Genomic DNA, 17,074 nt, shown 5'->3' on the forward strand with positions numbered 1-17,074 from the left:
AATAGGTATAACTACTGATATCTGCGTCTAGACCATCTGTGAACAAAACCTTTAACTACATACTGACAACTGATTAACATGACACATATTTAACGTTTTTGGCAGGTCAATTTTTTTCCTAAAATGAAGTTTCATCATTTTTATTGTTTTGTTGTTGAAAGTTGAAATATCAATAAATAGTAGATTTATCAATGGATTTTCTAAAATAAAATAAGATTTCCGGTAAAATTCACGTGTTTTATGCAAGGAAAATAGCAATCGACTTAACTAGTTTATTAACTATATACAAGACCTACTACTCTTATCAGTGAGACTACTTTAAGTTTCCATACAACTTGTTGCATTAGAACAATTTCCAGGACAGTAGTAGACCTTATGAATAAATAATCTAAAAATGACATACACAGCCTTATCATAATTGTGTCCAATGAAAAATAAGGTTGTAATTAATAATTTTCCTTCTATTAGTCATAAATGTAGAGCAGAACAGTGCATAGCAGAATTATGAGATATTAATTCATGCCACTTCAAAAATGGGTAAGAATTGTCATATTTTTTACGTTCACAAATCACAAAATTTTAGATTACATTTAAATTCAAATAATGCAAACACCCATTTTTATGTTTTAGCACTCTTACAGGATGGATTGGCAGTAGCTTCAACCTCGAGTGAAACAAAACCAGAAAAAATGGTATCTCCCAACACCAATAGTGCTGCTAGAAAAATTATACTTGAAGAAAAAAAGCGCCACATAGAAGAGAAATTAGCAAAATGTAACCAAGAACTAAAAGCCTTATGCATCCAGGTAATCTTGCCGAATTTTAAATTTTACTCTTTTTTATTAGAAATTTTTCTTTAGGAGGCAGAACTAACAGGTATTACTCCTCCGGAAATGCCCCTGGAAATAGGAGAAACCCCTCCTACTATAAGACGAAAAATAGGAACAGCTTTTCAGTTCAATGAAAGTTTATTAACTTTTAATGATACTAACAAGGACAGACAAAAGATCACTGATTTGGAATTAGAAATTCAGCTTCATATGAAAATGATGGATGCAGCTCTGGGTTTAGCAAATGAAGGAAATATTAGTAAAGTAAGTTATCAATCTTATTATTTTGATGTAATATAAAAAAGGTGTGTAGTGCTAATATCCTCAGTATACTTTACTTAAGACTTCTGTCAAGTATATACCTTTAACTGGTTATCACACCTTTAAAACTTATTATCAGTTGGAACAAATTTAAATTAAATATTTATTACTTCTAAAGCAGTTGTTATATATATTAATTAGTTTCTGTTTAATTATTATTTTGATACAATTTATATCAAAAATAGCTAATGAATGGAAACTAATGAAGCTCTAAAACGATATTTTTTATACAATTTTAAAACTTTTCATAGACTGTAAAACGACAACATAGAGCTCAATACCAGAAGCATAAAGAACAATTAAGAATTCTTGAAGAAGAGTTAGCCATTTTGAAGGAAAAGGCAGCATCCGAACTGCTAAAACCTAAGAAAAAATCTAGGGTTTCTGAATCACAAGATGATAACATGTCTGTGATGACATTAGAGGCTTACTCACTAAAGCAGGAACATAGACATAGTCAATTGTCAAACAAATCCAGTACTTCAATGTTAAGCCCAACAGACACCTATCCAGAAGCCAGATATCCAAGCACATCCAAGCAATATAGAAATTCAGAAAACCCTCAGTTTGATTACTCAAGATCTGAAGACCTGTCATCTGGATTTTATCGTTTAAGTGTGAATGGATACAATGACTATATTGACAGGTATTGATAGTGTCATTTTCAAGAGCATCTTGTAACTTATTTTGTATTAATGTAGGCAAGAAGCTTACTGCTATCAATCCCGCTTTGGATACAATTATCCACATCCTTATAACCAGGCTATACATAGCCCTTCATCAGTCTCACAAAGTCCTCAAATATCACAACATAGCCCCCATGTACTACAAGGCAACCAATATCTACCCCATTATTCTCAGCACAGCCCTATTTCACAGCATAGTCCCGTATCTCAGCATAGCCCTCAAGCTCGTAGAGAAGTTCTCCATTTGTCACACAGCCCTGTCTCTCAGCATAGCCTCACTATACAAAGAATGAGTCAACAGTATCCCCAAGTACTTCAATCTAGTCCTACAGGAAACCAAGGCAATGTCCAATATTATCCTACTCACACTATTTATGGAGAACCTATGTACAATCGATCTGTTATGGAAGCCAGTGGATATAGAAATACTGTGGATGCAAGCTCATTTCCTACTTCTATTCAACCTCACCAGCAATATGAAAATAATGGTATGAATTCTGGTTTGGGTGGGTGCTGGAAAAAGTCTGAGTCAGGGCAGATGCATTGGGTGTACTCTTCTAATACTTTGGATGGTAGCTGGCAAAGAGACAAAAGGTTTTTATCTCATAAAGTTGATCTAAGGGTCTTCAAAACGTATGGTTTTTGCAGATTCGGAAGCTTGGATAGAAGAAAAAACAAAAGAATCCAACGGAAAATTTCTCCAGTGGACAGTAAATCTGCTACTCTTGCCATAGTACCGACACACAGTGATCAAAGTCAGGCCACCTTTGTTAAGCCCTCTCAAGTAAGAGATAACAACTTCTAAATTGCAGCGGAATGCAGTCTTTAATATTTGCTTATCATTTTTCAGGTAACAAACAGGAGGTCTCAAGATCACAGGCAATTGGTACGAACTCAATCTTTAGGCAGTGTAGGTCAGACTATTGATAGTGTTTATCCGAGTGATGACACGTCCTCATGTGAAAGTGACAGCCGCAGCTTTAAGGATATTCGAGCTGTAAGAAAGCAGAAAGAGAAAGAATGGTATGTAAATAGTAGAACACAATAGAATACTAATCGGGTTTCATATAATAGAGAATTTATATATTTTGGTTTCCTAAAAAAAGTTGAATGTTTATTTGATTGCTTAATCTCGCAGCAATGAAATTTTATCGAAGACCATAATGCTATATTTAAGTAGAGTGCCTGATGTAATACGATGTTCTATATAATTATACTTTCTTATTCATTTTATTATTATACGTATCAGTAAAAAACGAGATAGTTGTTGTGAGCACATTCACATTTTAGGTTGGAAACTTCTTTAGACGGCCCAATATCACCAACCCATTCAGTTATTTCATCGTCACATTCAATCGTATCTGCAAACCTCGCCTCAGAGGATAAGTACCTGACTCGCACCCCTCCTCCTCCGCCGCTTCCTCAGCATTCTCCTTCTATGCCCCTGCACAGCCAAAATTTCCCCTCTCACCTTATGCACCATATTCCCCATCATTTACCAAACATTCATCCACCACCCGTTCAAAGCCCCTTGTCTATAAAACCATCTTTGGAAATACCTGCCGAATCCCGACCTTCTCCTAGGGTGGCACCTGAGGTTCCGAATATGGAATTATTAAATAATAATATACCTAAGAATTGCACTGTTGTACAAGCTGGGATTGTCAAACCATACCATGAGGAGTCAAAACCGTTTGAGATGTCCGATTTCTATAAATATTCAACAAAATTCAATAAGTCTCCTCAAAAGGAGACTGGAAAGGGTGTTTCTGGCGGGCTTGCCAGTCAAAGGAATTTGAGTGAAGGGTTTCAAGAGGAGGTTAATCATCGGTATCCTGCTAAAATGCAGTTTCTGCATCATAGGTAATTTTTTTAGGAAATGATCAATTGTTTCTACTGATATTGCTAATTTTAAACAGAGATTCTACCACCTCAACTACAAAATCTAACTTAAACAACAGTCTTGATCTCACCCAAATAACAGTTTCCGAACATTTTTCCGAGGAAATGAATGCGTGGTACCAGGATCGGGAGAGCCTGGAAAATAATAATCCAAGGGCGGAAAATCGCTCTGGAGCTACTCTCGTTTAACTTCACAAAGTTGATTTTAATTTCTTATAATCGTTGACATTTTAAAATTGTAAGATTTTTAGTGTATATATTCATAAAGTATATTCTCGCTTGAGCGTTTTAGAGAAAATTTGGAGACATGCAAAAAAGTACAACGCAATAATTTGTAACAATAAATAATATATTTAAAAGTTTTTTTATCGTGTGTATAGTATTTTTTTACGGGCCTAAGGTTTTTTAGAGTTAGTAGGAAAGTTTTTATATAATGTATAGTTATCATTAGGCGTAAACTACCAAAATGTTATAGAAGTTACAAATTATCATACAATGATATTCCTCTTTTTTTGTAGCTCTTTAATCTAATGTACTTACCATAAAAGGGACAATTGGAAACTTTCTTCGCATTTTGTTAAGTTACTGTTGTCAAAACTAAAAATGGTAGTAAATTTTGTTAGATCCTTTATTTTACTGCTGTTTATTATTATGCTACAGCAACGTTTCCTTCTTCTGCAAGTATATCTAAGCTTCTCTGGAAAACGGTTTCACCCTTCGATCTCATACCTTTAATGTGATAGAATAACATTTAAATCATTGTTTTCAAAAGGAAATATATAGATATATTTCAATTATTGTTTGTGGGTTAATAGGGTTAATGCTACCATATAAAGGTTTTCTCTTAATTGTTTAATAGTTACAGAATGTTTTCTGTTTGGTCTTACAATACTCGGCAAAATATTTCATAGTTTGATCCATAAGCTCTGTTATAATTCGTAAATTTATTTTTTACTTCTTATGCACATTGTGCCTTAAAGGTTAGGCGCATAGTTTAAGAATCAAGTAGGTGGTTGTGATGTTTAGCAATATATGGACTTCTTGGACTGACCAAAGGAACAAATACCTAGTTTTCTATTTTGTAACTTTTAGTAAACCTTAATAAACTGTTTTTTCAAATCAAATTTTGTGTACTTAGTTATTTTTGTATTTCCATTTTTCGTGACAGATATTGTCCGTTATAATTTATTAAAGATTGGTGTAAAGGAATTATTACTTATGAAATCTAGATAGCAGAAGCTGGATATACTCATTGTGTCTAAAAGGTTTTTGTAAAAACGCAATGCAATATAAATTGTTATGATAGTTGTTGACATACAAGATGTTCAAAAATTAGATGTAGGTAAGATACTTCTCGGGGCAATTGTACGACAAAAAACTTTATAATTACATATATTGGCAAATGGACCCTAATAGAGATAGAATCTAATATTGGGAAATGTGAAACCCTGGAATTAAAGAAGTTAGGTACTGCTTAAAATTCATTTTTTAATATAGAGCACGTTTTTAATATAGAAAATCGTGTTTTTTCCATTCCTGTGATGAAATTGCGTAAAAAGTTACAATTAAAGAAAATAGAGCCAAAAATATCCTAAGCCACCCCTGTTTATCTTTCTTTTCGAGAAGATTTGTAAGTTTTTAAATTCGCAATAAAATTATTGATAAAAAAAATATCTTCAGGGTTCATTCTTTAAAAACTAAACGTTTCGGTTTTTTAAGATCATCATCGGCTTTTGTTTTAATTAAAACATCCATATTACATTTTTCAATTTTCGGAGAGAACAAAAAATTTTCTTTATATCATGTGTAAGAAACAAACAAAAAATGTTTTATATTGCGGTCATCTAAAATAAAGGACCTATAATGATATTTTTGAAAATGCATAATTTTAGTTACTTCAAAATTCTTCAAAAAAGTGAGTGGTGAGAGCCGATTCGTTTTTTTCAATAGAAATTTATACACTTCAACAAAAATTTACTCATTTAACCGACTAGGTTAATGGTTTCAGAAATTCCAATACATGTCTAGTCTCTGCCGTGCTGCATGTGAGTACGTTTATTAATAAAATAAGTCTGCAATGTTTAAAAATAAAATGCGGAATAGTCAATGGATTTATTAGGCGAAAAAAAAGTTAAAAATATTAGTACAAAGCACAGAAGGAACCGAGGAAACACCTAACTATCCTATTAGTTAATGTTTTCTCAAAAATCAAAATAAAAAAAATTATTTCTCATAAAGAAATCTTTACTCCACACATTCATCACTACTACATTTATGGAATTTTAATATCTTTTATGTTCGATTTCACAATACAAAAAGATTTTTTCCAATAGCAGAATACGCTATACATCTGATTTGAAAAACATATTTATTCAAAGTTCATTAGATAAACGTTACCAAAATTGTTATTGTGAAGGTATAACAACAATCTACCGGGTCAAGATTTCAAACTTGGCGCGTAAAAGCACATGTTGGTCTACATTTGTAGAATTTCCGGTACGTCATGACAAAACCGACTACGGCTACGAAGGAGGGGACGGAGTTGAAAACCGTAGTATCTTCCTTTTTGACTGGCTCGTCTCCCGGTGCGGTTGCCGTCTCGTTAAGTTGTTAGATTTCAAGTGTTCCTTAAAAACCCAACTTAGTTCAACTGTTGCATTTATTTAATTCCAAACCGTAAGTACCTGAAGTATTGTTTTATCATTTTATCTAGGTGAAAATTTTGTTGCCGTAATTTTATTGGTGGAAAACTGATTGTCGGCTTTCACCACGTGTCTGTGTTCGATATATAAATGGCCGCCATATGTTGAAATATTGCAAATTCGCCTTTAAATTAGTTAGTTTCCACGTTAATTTCACTATCACTTGATTCCAAGTATCATTTTCTAATAGAAGTACATTTTCTCTTGAAAAAAAAACGTGCTCCTATAGATACTAAAGGTTACAGGCATATGCGAACAATGACTAATTATATTTGCACAATTTTGATTTTTCACCTGTTGTTTTTTCGCTATAACTTCTAAAAAGTTCAAAAGTACATGCTTGTATTTTTTTTATTGCTAAAAATCCCATCTAATACCTGTTAATCTTTTACAGGTCAACATGGGTAAAGAAAAGGTTCATATTAACATTGTAGTAATCGGTCACGTAGATTCTGGTAAATCTACAACCACTGGCCATTTGATTTACAAATGCGGTGGTATCGACAAACGTACCATCGAAAAATTCGAGAAAGAAGCCCAAGAAATGGGTAAAGGTTCCTTCAAATATGCCTGGGTATTGGATAAATTGAAGGCTGAGCGTGAACGTGGTATCACCATTGACATTGCCTTATGGAAATTCGAAACTGCAAAGTACTATGTAACCATCATTGATGCCCCTGGACACAGAGATTTCATTAAGAACATGATTACTGGAACGTCCCAGGCTGACTGTGCTGTGCTAATTGTAGCTGCTGGTACTGGTGAATTTGAAGCTGGTATTTCGAAAAATGGACAGACCAGAGAACATGCTCTTCTCGCTTTCACTCTTGGAGTAAGACAACTTATTGTCGGTGTCAACAAAATGGATTCCACCGAACCGCCCTATAGCGAGTCTCGATTTGAAGAAATTAAAAAGGAAGTCTCTTCTTATATCAAAAAGATTGGTTACAATCCGGCTGCTGTCGTTTTTGTACCTATTTCTGGTTGGCATGGAGATAACATGTTGGAACCATCCACCAAGATGCCATGGTTTAAGGGATGGTCCATTGAACGTAAAGAAGGAAAGGCAGAAGGCAAGACCCTTATTGATGCTTTGGACGCCATCCTTCCACCTAGTCGCCCAACTGACAAACCTCTTCGTCTGCCATTGCAGGTAATTTTAAAATATTTTACCCATATAATTTACTAATTTTTTTAACATTTTTTCTGTTTCAGGATGTCTACAAAATTGGTGGTATTGGAACAGTACCAGTCGGTCGTGTTGAAACTGGTGTCCTCAAGCCTGGTATGGTTGTGGTGTTTGCTCCTGCCAACATCACCACAGAAGTAAAGTCCGTTGAAATGCACCATGAAGCCTTACAAGAGGCTGTCCCTGGTGACAATGTCGGCTTCAACGTTAAGAACGTTTCTGTCAAGGAATTACGTCGTGGTTACGTCGCTGGTGACTCTAAGAACAATCCTCCTAAGGGAGCTGCTGACTTCTTGGCTCAGGTTATTGTACTCAACCACCCTGGTCAAATCTCAAATGGCTACACTCCTGTATTGGATTGTCACACTGCCCACATTGCATGCAAATTTGCTGAGATTCAACAGAAAGTCGACCGTCGTTCTGGTAAGGCAGTAGAAGAAAACCCCAAAGCCATTAAATCTGGAGATGCTGCCATTGTTACATTGGTGCCCACCAAACCAATGTGTGTCGAATCCTTCCAAGAATTCCCACCTCTTGGGCGTTTTGCTGTCCGTGACATGAGGCAAACTGTTGCTGTAGGAGTTATTAAGAGCGTTAACTTCAAGGAAGGTGGTGCTGGCAAAGTCACGAAAGCTGCAGAAAAGGCGGCCAAGACCAAGAAGTAGTAGTCGGGGACTAATTTTATTTTTATTTTTATATCATTGAATTTTCAAAAATGTTTATTTTTGAAAATTCAATATGACTACTTCTAACCAATAAAGTGATTTCCTAAAGTCGTTTCTTATTTTTCCTTTTAAAATTGCTCTTAAAGTCGAGTCAGTGAAGAGTTTATCTGTTCTTGATAATATAATTTAAATGTGGTCCTTAAGACTAAAAAATGTTGGCATAATGATGGTGATCGAACTGTTAACGTCTAGTTTTAGGTCGGAAGATTAATATGTTATTAGTCTAATAGTAAAGGCCTCGTGCATTTCCCCTAGTTTTCGAATTAATGTTCAATTTTAGATGTTATATCTATTTAATTTGCATTCCGAATTCAATGATTGGTAAAACTCGTAACAATGCTAAATATTCTGGACTATCTTATCTAATAAAATAAAGATGTTGCCACCTTGCATTTGTTATTCAAATTATACCTATTTTCAATAGATAAAAGATTAAATATATACTTTGCAACATTCTCCATATTGGACTTTCGACATGGATTTCTGTAATACATGCTGGCAAAGAGAAATATCGAAAGACTTCGGAAATGGCGTGGAATCCACATATTTTCTTATTTTAAATTTGAAATACACGGTGTATAGTGAAATGTACCCCACAATTTGGCAACGTAGGTACAGATCACGATCATATGTGATAAATGCTACACTCTCTCTATATGCTAAATTTGGAATGGAACGCTGAAATATAGAAATGCGAGCGTCAGTTTATTTCACACCAACATGCCAGAAATTTAAGGCGAGAAGTGAAATGAAAAATAGCTTAAAGCTCCGAAATTCGGGTTTAACTTTTGTCTCCCTTTTCGCCATTATTTTTCAACAATCCGAGTGAGATCGGCTGCTGTTCAAAATGTTCGAGAAGCAATTACTCAGCATAATGATACTCGTCACCGTTACATTGTTTGACTCCGTGTATGTTGAAATTGCAGAGAGAATATTTGAGTTATTTATTAGAAGTAACTACGAAAGGTACGTAGAAAATAAACTACGAGCTCGTAGAAAATAAAACTACGCGCACGTAGAAAATAAAACCTAGGCACGTGAGAAAGAAGAAATAAGCTACGCACACGTGGAGAAAAAACTAGGCCATAGAAGATGGGGGTGCGAGATCAACTACAGCCGCTCGAGGTATCAGTTACCCAAAAAACTTCAAAGCGCATGCCTCCAACACCCAGTTTGCAAGCGACCCTCACACCGCTCTGATATTCGTCACATCATCAAGAAATTTTCAAACTCCTTGCCCGAACAGCGGACCAAACAGTCAGAGTTCCGGATATCCGCTGCTCGAACGGTAAATGTATAAAGCGCAGGTCTTTGGCCATCAGTCAGCTTTGCTGATCGTTGCTAAAACGTAACTTGCCATTTCACTGCGCAGTAGTGCGCATGATAATAAGGATTCATGTCATGTGTTTTAATTATCTTAATATAACGATTTGCCTTAAAATCTGCTTCAGCAATAAAGTTCCTTAGGTCGAGCTGACTTAAAATTGTGGTATTTAATTCATGAGATTCGTTAATAACTATAAAAAAGCCCATAAGTTACCGATTTTACTTCAATCTCGTGAAGCTGCTCCCAGTTTGGTCTTTAATTTTACCCCCTCTACTGCACCGACACGTTTGTGACGTCAGGTCCTGTCATTTGTACACTTACTATATTCACGATTTTCTGAAGATTTTTGATCTCTTTTTTATTACTACCTGAACTGTTAATTCAAAATTTTACTAATTTTGTTAATTTAATTAAAAAGAGTCTCGTTGAATTATGTTTAGGCCTCTCACGTCTTAATTTATATTATAAATAATTATGTTGATACCTGCTTTTAAAGTAATGAAGTGTGACAAACAGACAAACTTGGAGTTTCGAGGAACTTTAATGTTATTTTTATTAAAATTAAAATCCATTCAGATGTAATGCTTATTCGCATGTCGACCAGACAATACAAGTCGCCCCGTCCCTTGCGAAATCGAGGTTAGAATTGTGTGTAGAATTCGGATTTGAATGAAAACAGGACATCTACATTCAACATTTATCAGAGTACACCATTTTCAGTCTTTGTAAGGTAAATGTAGTGAACAAAACGAAAGTAGACTGCTAAATTGTAAGATAAACACAAAAACTCTAGTTCCCCTTTAGCTCTATTTATTTCTCTTTTGTCTCATTACTAACATATTTGTCTAGATATATCAAAACATAGCCTCAGCAAATAATTTTGCTTATAAGCATTTATACTTTTTTAGGGGCCAGTTTGTAATATGATAGCTTTTTAAACACCCCCATGTGCCATGTGAAGGTGTATTGAACACTTAAGGTTGTGTATTGCTCCTGAGTTAGTCAGACTAAAGTAAGGCTCCTTTATAGTTGTTTTTAATTTATTCTAATATAACTATGCCACTCCCAGGGTCATGGTAAAGACAAGTAAATCTAGTAACAGAATGGATCGATATTTTAAGACTACCCTCGAAAATACTTACACTCTTTCTATGGGTAGGAAAGGAGCTATGACAACTATACAGAAGACATGGGATGGCATAAGAAGATTGAGCAGGAAATTAGTTACAGGTAAAAGGTTATTTTGATACTAATTACTTCTCCAGGATATTGAACCCAAACTGCAAGGTCACAAATCTTCAGTTTAGTTCAACCTTTTTAATATCCCTAATATTCAACAGTACGTTTTGCATTTACAATTCCTGTGATTTATTCCATTGACCTGTTTCAGCTTCATTGTCTTAGCAAACATTTCTAAGAAAGCTATTTTCAATTTGCATATGTTTTTTTAGATATTAATGTTTTTGATAATTATAGAGAGAGGGTGACAGTGTTGAAGGTAACCATTATGTCAAATGAAGGAAACCAATAATTAAAAGTCTTCTTAATTACTCCTATAATATTGAGCCAAGGGAAATGTCTGCAGCTAAAAAGTTTTTCCCCTTTTTTATGTGTAAATTTTCAAGGATCAGTACCTATATTTATGATGTTGATTCTTCTAAAAAGTTGCAACATAGGTTTTCTCTCCTTAAAACTTATGTCTCTTAAGTTTATATCATTACCAATTATTTCCATTGTTTTGTACATCTATATATGTATACATTACAGCACAATTATGGAAATAGCAAAATTATCTCTGGGCCTGCTCACTGAATATTGTTAACTTTTTTTCAGTTATAGCTTGATTCTTCAGGAATGCTTATTATCATCTTTAAATGAATCTTTTGGTATTATAGATATAGGTGCAAAAAGAAAATAAGGTTTTTTCAAAAATAATGTTTGAGCTACACTACAGCAGATAGTAATTAAAACCATTTTGTCATCAAACTGCAGCTTCGTTTTTTGAAAACATTTTTTTTGTTCAACAAAATTGTATTGACAACTAACATATAGCCCTGATATCTCAATGAGAAATCAAAACGTGGTTCAAGTTACGATTTATTTTTAACTCTTGGATAGTATTTTTTGAGCTTTATGTTCCTATGCAACAATGGCGTTCAGGTATCAGAAGCGTGTATTGTAATAAATAATAAATACACCAATGCAACATATTGGCTTATTTTTCTTAATTTCATTTTTCGAACATATTAGTGAAATATTTGCCCTTCCGCCCCAAATATCCAGAATATACAACAAATCCTTTGTCATTCTTTTTCAACCCAAGTCAAGTTTAGTTCATTTGGACTAGAACTACAAACTACACTGATCGGAACTATATAGTGTCTTTGAATGACTTTTTCAAAATTTGAGGTGATTGCTTGGGTAATTATATGAGGAAAAGTTCATATGAACGTAAATTCGGAAACGCTCCGTTTTCGAGGTACAGAGTGTAAAAATTTCACAACCAGTTTTTAAAAGTTGTTAAAATCCACATTATGGTTCTTTTTTTGGATTATACCTTCATTCCAAACCATGTTATGGTTCCCCACTGGTGCTCATTTCCTGTGACTCGAAGTTATTATTAAATTTAGAAACTTTTTTTGTCTCTTGCATTTGTCATATCTGTAGATGTTTAACAATAACGCACGCTGTTACATAATTTAATTTTAATTAAATAATTAATTTGGTAAACTTCTATTACTATGAGTATTATTATTTAAAACTCATCTTGTATATTAATATGTTTTACAACTGTTACAGTGTTATGACAATTATTTATGGCACAAAATATGAAACTAAAAGAGTTAGAACCCTTCATCTTAAAAGCTTAGATGGGGTGTACACCATTGGGCTAAACTGCTCGTTGGTATAGCCCTGGTATTACGTACATTGAGAAATTAGTCAAAATAGTAAAATTCTATCATTTAACTCCTGTAGATAATGTTCACACTAGAGAAGAAGTTCCTAAAGGCACTCACTACTTAGATCATGAAGTACAACTCCTCCCAAGAAAAGATGTTATGATATATGGAACAATTCCTGCTATGGAGGAGAGGGTTTTTAGCTACTGTAAAAATTGTGGCCATGTATTTAACCCATTTGATATCTTGTCACATAAGAGCTGTTCAAGAAGTCATATGCCTCATTTGGCTTTGTTAAAAAAGAAAGTTCAAGCAAAAAATGGAAGCAACAAGAAGCTGAATAATGGAAATTCAAGTAGCCAAGCAATTAATAGTGCTCTTCTCGCAGGAGCTTTGTGTGGAGAGGGTTCTTTGGACTTTGAATTTAAGGTAAACCCAGCTGCGATTCTTAGGTATTAATTTTTGGTTTTGGATTTGGAATTTTTTATTTAGGATAACTCATCTACAAAGTTCAATCAAAGTTCACTTTTACAACTTCAATTAAATAAAATCACATGAACTACAATTTAAAGAATTTCTTGTATTTATTTTTTTTTTACTTTAAATAATGAACATCAAAAAGGTTTATGTATAACAAAATCTTTTAACAAATACGTATTTTGACATCAATATTTGGTTATAGAGGCCATTTACTCCTCCCCCTGTAAAGGCAGCAAAAGCTGCAGCCAGGTCAACGTTACCTTCAATGCTTCAATTAAAAGTGTCTGTAACAAAAATCGGCTTATCCAAGTCGCCAAAAACTACAACCGTAACTACTCCTACAACCACGTCAACGACAGCTACCTCCAAGGAGAAAACCGATAGTATAGTTTCCTCATCAAAAACTCTTTCGACTGCTCATCACGCTCCGAAAGGCTCATCTGGGCATCATAGTTCGAGATCTGCACACATCCCAAAAAGCCCCTCCACTTCTTCATCTGGTCATCATACATCGAAAAATCCTTCTAACCATCATAGCCCCCGAAGTCCTTCCTCTTCGTCCACAAGCCATCATACTTCTAAAAGTCCTTCGTCAGTACAGTGCAGCCCAAGGTCGCCATCTAAGAGTGGTAGTCACCATGGAAGCACCCACAGAAGTAGCAGTAGTAGCAGCAGTAGCAGCAGCCATCACTCCAAATGTAAGCTCTCTAAAAAGTTGTTAGTTTGTAATTGACAAATGTCAATTTTCTTAGCTTCACCATCAAAAACAATTCCAATGGATACTTCACCTCCAGCTACTCCCCCACCTTCACATCATCTTCACAGTCATAGGCACAAAAGGTCTTCTTCTGGAACTTCAAAGAGAGGTAGCAGTGGTAATAGCATCAGTGGCATCAGTGGAACTAGCAGTAGTGGTTCAAAAATCCTTCCAAAAACATACGACCCCGATACACATTGCGGCGTTATTGAAGGAAATAGGGGTCCTTGTATGAGGCCTATTATATGTTCTAATCATAGAGTGAGTATACTTATTGTACTTACTCTTAATCCGTGGATTGAGTCATATTGAACATACTTTCAGTTGCATCTTCGAAAACAGGTGGCGGGCAGAAGCAAAGACATACATCAACTGATAGCCGAAAGGAAAGCTGCGAAGGAAAATGACCTAAAGCACACAACAGTTCCTTGTACCACGCCCCCAAACAGTGAGGCGAAAAGCACAAGTTCAAATACAACTTACGTTGCCGTTGTGAGCCAAGTTGCAAGTACAACAAGCGCTGAGAATAATACCGGCGCCAATTCGTTCGTACATATTTTACCTAGAATTTCAACCCATCATACCGAATTGTCTACGGCAACCTCCGTTTTAGCAAAAGTAAGAAAATAGCTTCAATGATTACTTCTATTAAAATTTTTATAGAATTTTGCTTTTGCAAAGTTTAAATCTAGCTATCGTTATTCTTTTAAAGATATTTAAATTTGCATTATTTGATGATAAATCGGCAAATTTTCCAAACATATCTGAGATTCCACAATTTTCCACACACTCATATATATAGATTAAGGTACGATTAGGCTTTTGAAGCAACATTTCTTCTATTTCAGAAACCACCGTCTACTGAAGTAAAACACGAAACCTCAAAGGTATTTGCAAATGGCTGCATAACTCGAGCAAAAAGTTTAGAAAATACTCAAGGAAATGCGATCGGAACTGTGCCTGTTGTCATCATGCCTGTTAGTCCTGTATCTGTGGTGAGTTCAGTCCAGGTAAGCATCAAGGCGTTTAGAATATTTTTTTGTTGAAGTAGGTTGAGATTGAAAAGAACCATTCAAGAGCAGCTATGTTTCATCAAAGGAGTAAACTAATTTCGGGCCATCAGATCTATATTGAGCATGTTTTTAAGACTGTTTTTGGCGGTCCGAAATTGGGTTATTTTTTTTATTGGGCGGATGTTTTCACAAGATTTTCCTCTTTAGGAAGGTGAACTAAAACAATAAGAACTTTGATTTTAGTTTATAATTTTATCGATGTTTTTCCCATTTTCAGCTACTAAAAATAGGCAACAACATAATATCTCTAGAATCACCCCAATCGGCATCAAAGACACCAGCAAGGAAGCAAGTTGTGTTGCCCATACCCAGTAACCACTTAAATGGTGTAAGAATGTACAAGTCACATCCTAAACCTATAATACTGCCGAATTTCGGAGCGCGTAAATTAGGAGGCGCCATCCTCCTAGCCAATCGTCTTCTGGAAGACCAGAGAAACGATCTGTTATCTACCATAGACCTAGAACTGAAAAAATTGGAGACTGTTAATATTGAACGGGGACTATCAGGGTTAAATCATAGCAATAGTCCTCATAGTCCAAATACACTAAAAGGCAAGGGAGGTGTGAAAGTCAACTGCAAGAGACCGGCTACGGATAAACTGACTACTGGTTTCAGTAAAAGACTAGTCTCTGACGTCAATGGGTTTATTATTCATGCTGACGTTAGCGAATCTACAGATGCAATGCAGTATTCAGGAGAAAATGAGCTTTCCCAACATGAATCCATTATACGTCTAATCGATCAGCATGGTTTTTAAGTTTTTGTGGTATTGCAGTTTAAACGCAATCTCCTTGTTATAAGTCGCCAAAATGACATGGACTCATTAGTTTGAGGTTGCGGTAGCTACCAACAATACTGGGTCTATTTACATTTTGTTAAGTAATTTTCGGATAATGAACTGAAAAACTTTTATCGAGGTTTAAGGCCGTATTTTGTCGTTAAAAGCGATTGGAGGTGTGTGCGTTTCCAACGTAAAGATGTTTATTCCTTATAATAAATAAGTAATAAGTCTTCTCAATAAAAAAGGAAACAGTGAAACTACTGAGTAATGTAGGATTTTTCCTTTTTATCCTCGGCATTTTCTCATTGAATACCGTGTATTTGGATGCTCTCGAAATTAATCGGGAATCTGCATTGAAACTGCACAAAAATTTTATTCAACTAATGAAGTAAAAGTGTAAAAATTTGTTGCTGGAATGGAGTAATTAAAATGTTCCAACGTATACGAGAACGAGTTTCGAGCTATGCGCTTACTTCGATTACTTACAAATTAAATAATCGATTGGGTTAATCTTTAGAAAATTTGCCGAGTTATACCATAGCTTAATCATGGTTTATCTAAAACTAACCATCCTAAATTTAAATTAAATAACATAGCTCGTTTTGTATAAGGTAGAAACTTAATGGAACTGTAGGTGTTAGATTGTACTGTATCAGGGTGGAACCCTCCATCCTGGAGGCCTTCATTCTGTAAGGTTTAACTTCAACGCCATTAAATTCAGAGCATCTAAAAAATTTTTAGATGGTTTTACTCTTTTTCGAAAAAAATTTAAATACATGCGAAAACGTCAGTTCGTGTAAATCAATTACATTAATACACCTCTAAAGAAGTCTTTAGTGAATGAAATTAACTTTTTTTCTGTAGTAGACTAATTATTATTTATATAACTATCCCTTGATTCTCCTCTATGTCTGTGTTACAATAATTATGAGACCCTTGGCCAAGTGATTTAAATTTAGTTTACTCATAAAGTTCCTTTATAGCAGATTTTTTAACCAAGAATTTTCATCGCCCAAATCTAATGGCAGCATTCTTTGATTTTTCAATTTGTGCGACAGATCTTATAGTGTTTTAGCGTATTTTGAGTAATTTAGTAGGTATTGTATTTCGAAATATAATATTGAAACAAGCACCCAAGTATTGTTGGTCGCCAAGGCTGTGACTCTACTAGTTGAGTACATTGTTTGATAATTATAGTAATTTATTTTTTCTTATTCGAACAATGTAATACTTTTTTTTATTTAAATCATTTTTTGAGATATAAGTGATACTTGTTAAATAGGCTTTAAAATAAATATCTAATGTAAGATAAATTGACTTTCATTGCACTTTTCCAACTAATCACCCTTTCCTATTAATCACCAAGAAATGGGGAAATGAAACAAAGTATTTAATAAC

The 17,074-nt window shown here is 34.6% G+C and overlaps 3 protein-coding genes across 5 annotated transcripts; all 3 read left to right on the forward strand.

Moving 5' to 3' along the window:
• The first annotated feature begins 136 nt into the window (after positions 1-136).
• On the forward strand, positions 137-4,863 carry sstn (stepping stone). Its single transcript, XM_066301907.1, has 9 exons — positions 137-537; positions 631-806; positions 861-1,094; positions 1,403-1,797; positions 1,853-2,431; positions 2,486-2,621; positions 2,688-2,860; positions 3,128-3,700; positions 3,757-4,863. Exons 1-9 carry the CDS (start codon positions 534-536, stop codon positions 3,926-3,928), a joined length of 2,442 nt encoding a protein of 813 aa, XP_066158004.1. The 5' UTR covers positions 137-533; the 3' UTR covers positions 3,929-4,863.
• A 1,394-nt stretch (positions 4,864-6,257) lies between these two features.
• LOC136350779 (elongation factor 1-alpha) lies at positions 6,258-8,403 on the forward strand. The gene is made up of 3 exons (XM_066302848.1): positions 6,258-6,415; positions 6,836-7,594; positions 7,657-8,403. The coding sequence occupies exons 2-3, from the start codon at positions 6,842-6,844 to the stop codon at positions 8,293-8,295; spliced, it is 1,392 nt and encodes a 463-aa protein (XP_066158945.1). The 5' UTR covers positions 6,258-6,415; positions 6,836-6,841; the 3' UTR covers positions 8,296-8,403.
• Positions 8,404-9,473: 1,070 nt separating this feature from the next.
• LOC136350294 (uncharacterized) lies at positions 9,474-16,989 on the forward strand. 3 transcript variants are annotated; one of them, XM_066301810.1, is made up of 10 exons: positions 9,732-9,844; positions 10,259-10,412; positions 10,591-10,694; positions 10,752-10,912; positions 12,659-13,011; positions 13,265-13,760; positions 13,815-14,080; positions 14,144-14,437; positions 14,668-14,829; positions 15,110-16,989. In XM_066301810.1, the coding sequence occupies exons 4-10, from the start codon at positions 10,756-10,758 to the stop codon at positions 15,650-15,652; spliced, it is 2,271 nt and encodes a 756-aa protein (XP_066157907.1). In that variant the 5' UTR covers positions 9,732-9,844; positions 10,259-10,412; positions 10,591-10,694; positions 10,752-10,755; the 3' UTR covers positions 15,653-16,989. The 3 variants fall into 3 exon arrangements, with proteins under 3 accessions (XP_066157908.1, XP_066157907.1, XP_066157909.1); XM_066301811.1 differs by lacking the exons at positions 9,732-9,844; positions 10,259-10,412 and adding an exon at positions 9,474-9,643; XM_066301812.1 differs by lacking the exon at positions 9,732-9,844 and having other exon boundaries at positions 9,988-10,412; positions 14,162-14,437.
• The last annotated feature ends 85 nt before the right edge of the window (positions 16,990-17,074 follow it).

The sequence above is a fragment of the Euwallacea fornicatus genome, chromosome 3, assembly GCF_040115645.1.
Source record: "Euwallacea fornicatus isolate EFF26 chromosome 3, ASM4011564v1, whole genome shotgun sequence".
Lineage (NCBI taxonomy): Eukaryota > Metazoa > Arthropoda > Insecta > Coleoptera > Curculionidae > Euwallacea > Euwallacea fornicatus.

Bases quoted from the DNA above. Each gene is read 5' to 3' on its own strand.
- LOC136350779 (XM_066302848.1), top strand. From the start codon at position 6,842: ATGGGTAAAGAAAAGGTTCATATTAACATTGTAGTAATCGGTCACGTA. The intron at 7,595-7,656 runs GTAATTTTAAAA...TTTCTGTTTCAG, and splicing joins CTCTTCGTCTGCCATTGCAG to GATGTCTACAAAATTGGTGG.
- LOC136350294 (XM_066301811.1), top strand. From the start codon at position 10,756: ATGGTAAAGACAAGTAAATCTAGTAACAGAATGGATCGATATTTTAAG. The intron at 10,913-12,658 runs GTAAAAGGTTAT...TAACTCCTGTAG, and splicing joins GAGCAGGAAATTAGTTACAG to ATAATGTTCACACTAGAGAA. The intron at 13,012-13,264 runs GTAAACCCAGCT...ATTTGGTTATAG, and splicing joins CTTTGGACTTTGAATTTAAG to AGGCCATTTACTCCTCCCCC.
- sstn (XM_066301907.1), top strand. The intron at 807-860 runs GTAATCTTGCCG...ATTTTTCTTTAG, and splicing joins TAAAAGCCTTATGCATCCAG to GAGGCAGAACTAACAGGTAT. The intron at 3,701-3,756 runs GTAATTTTTTTA...AATTTTAAACAG, and splicing joins ATGCAGTTTCTGCATCATAG to AGATTCTACCACCTCAACTA.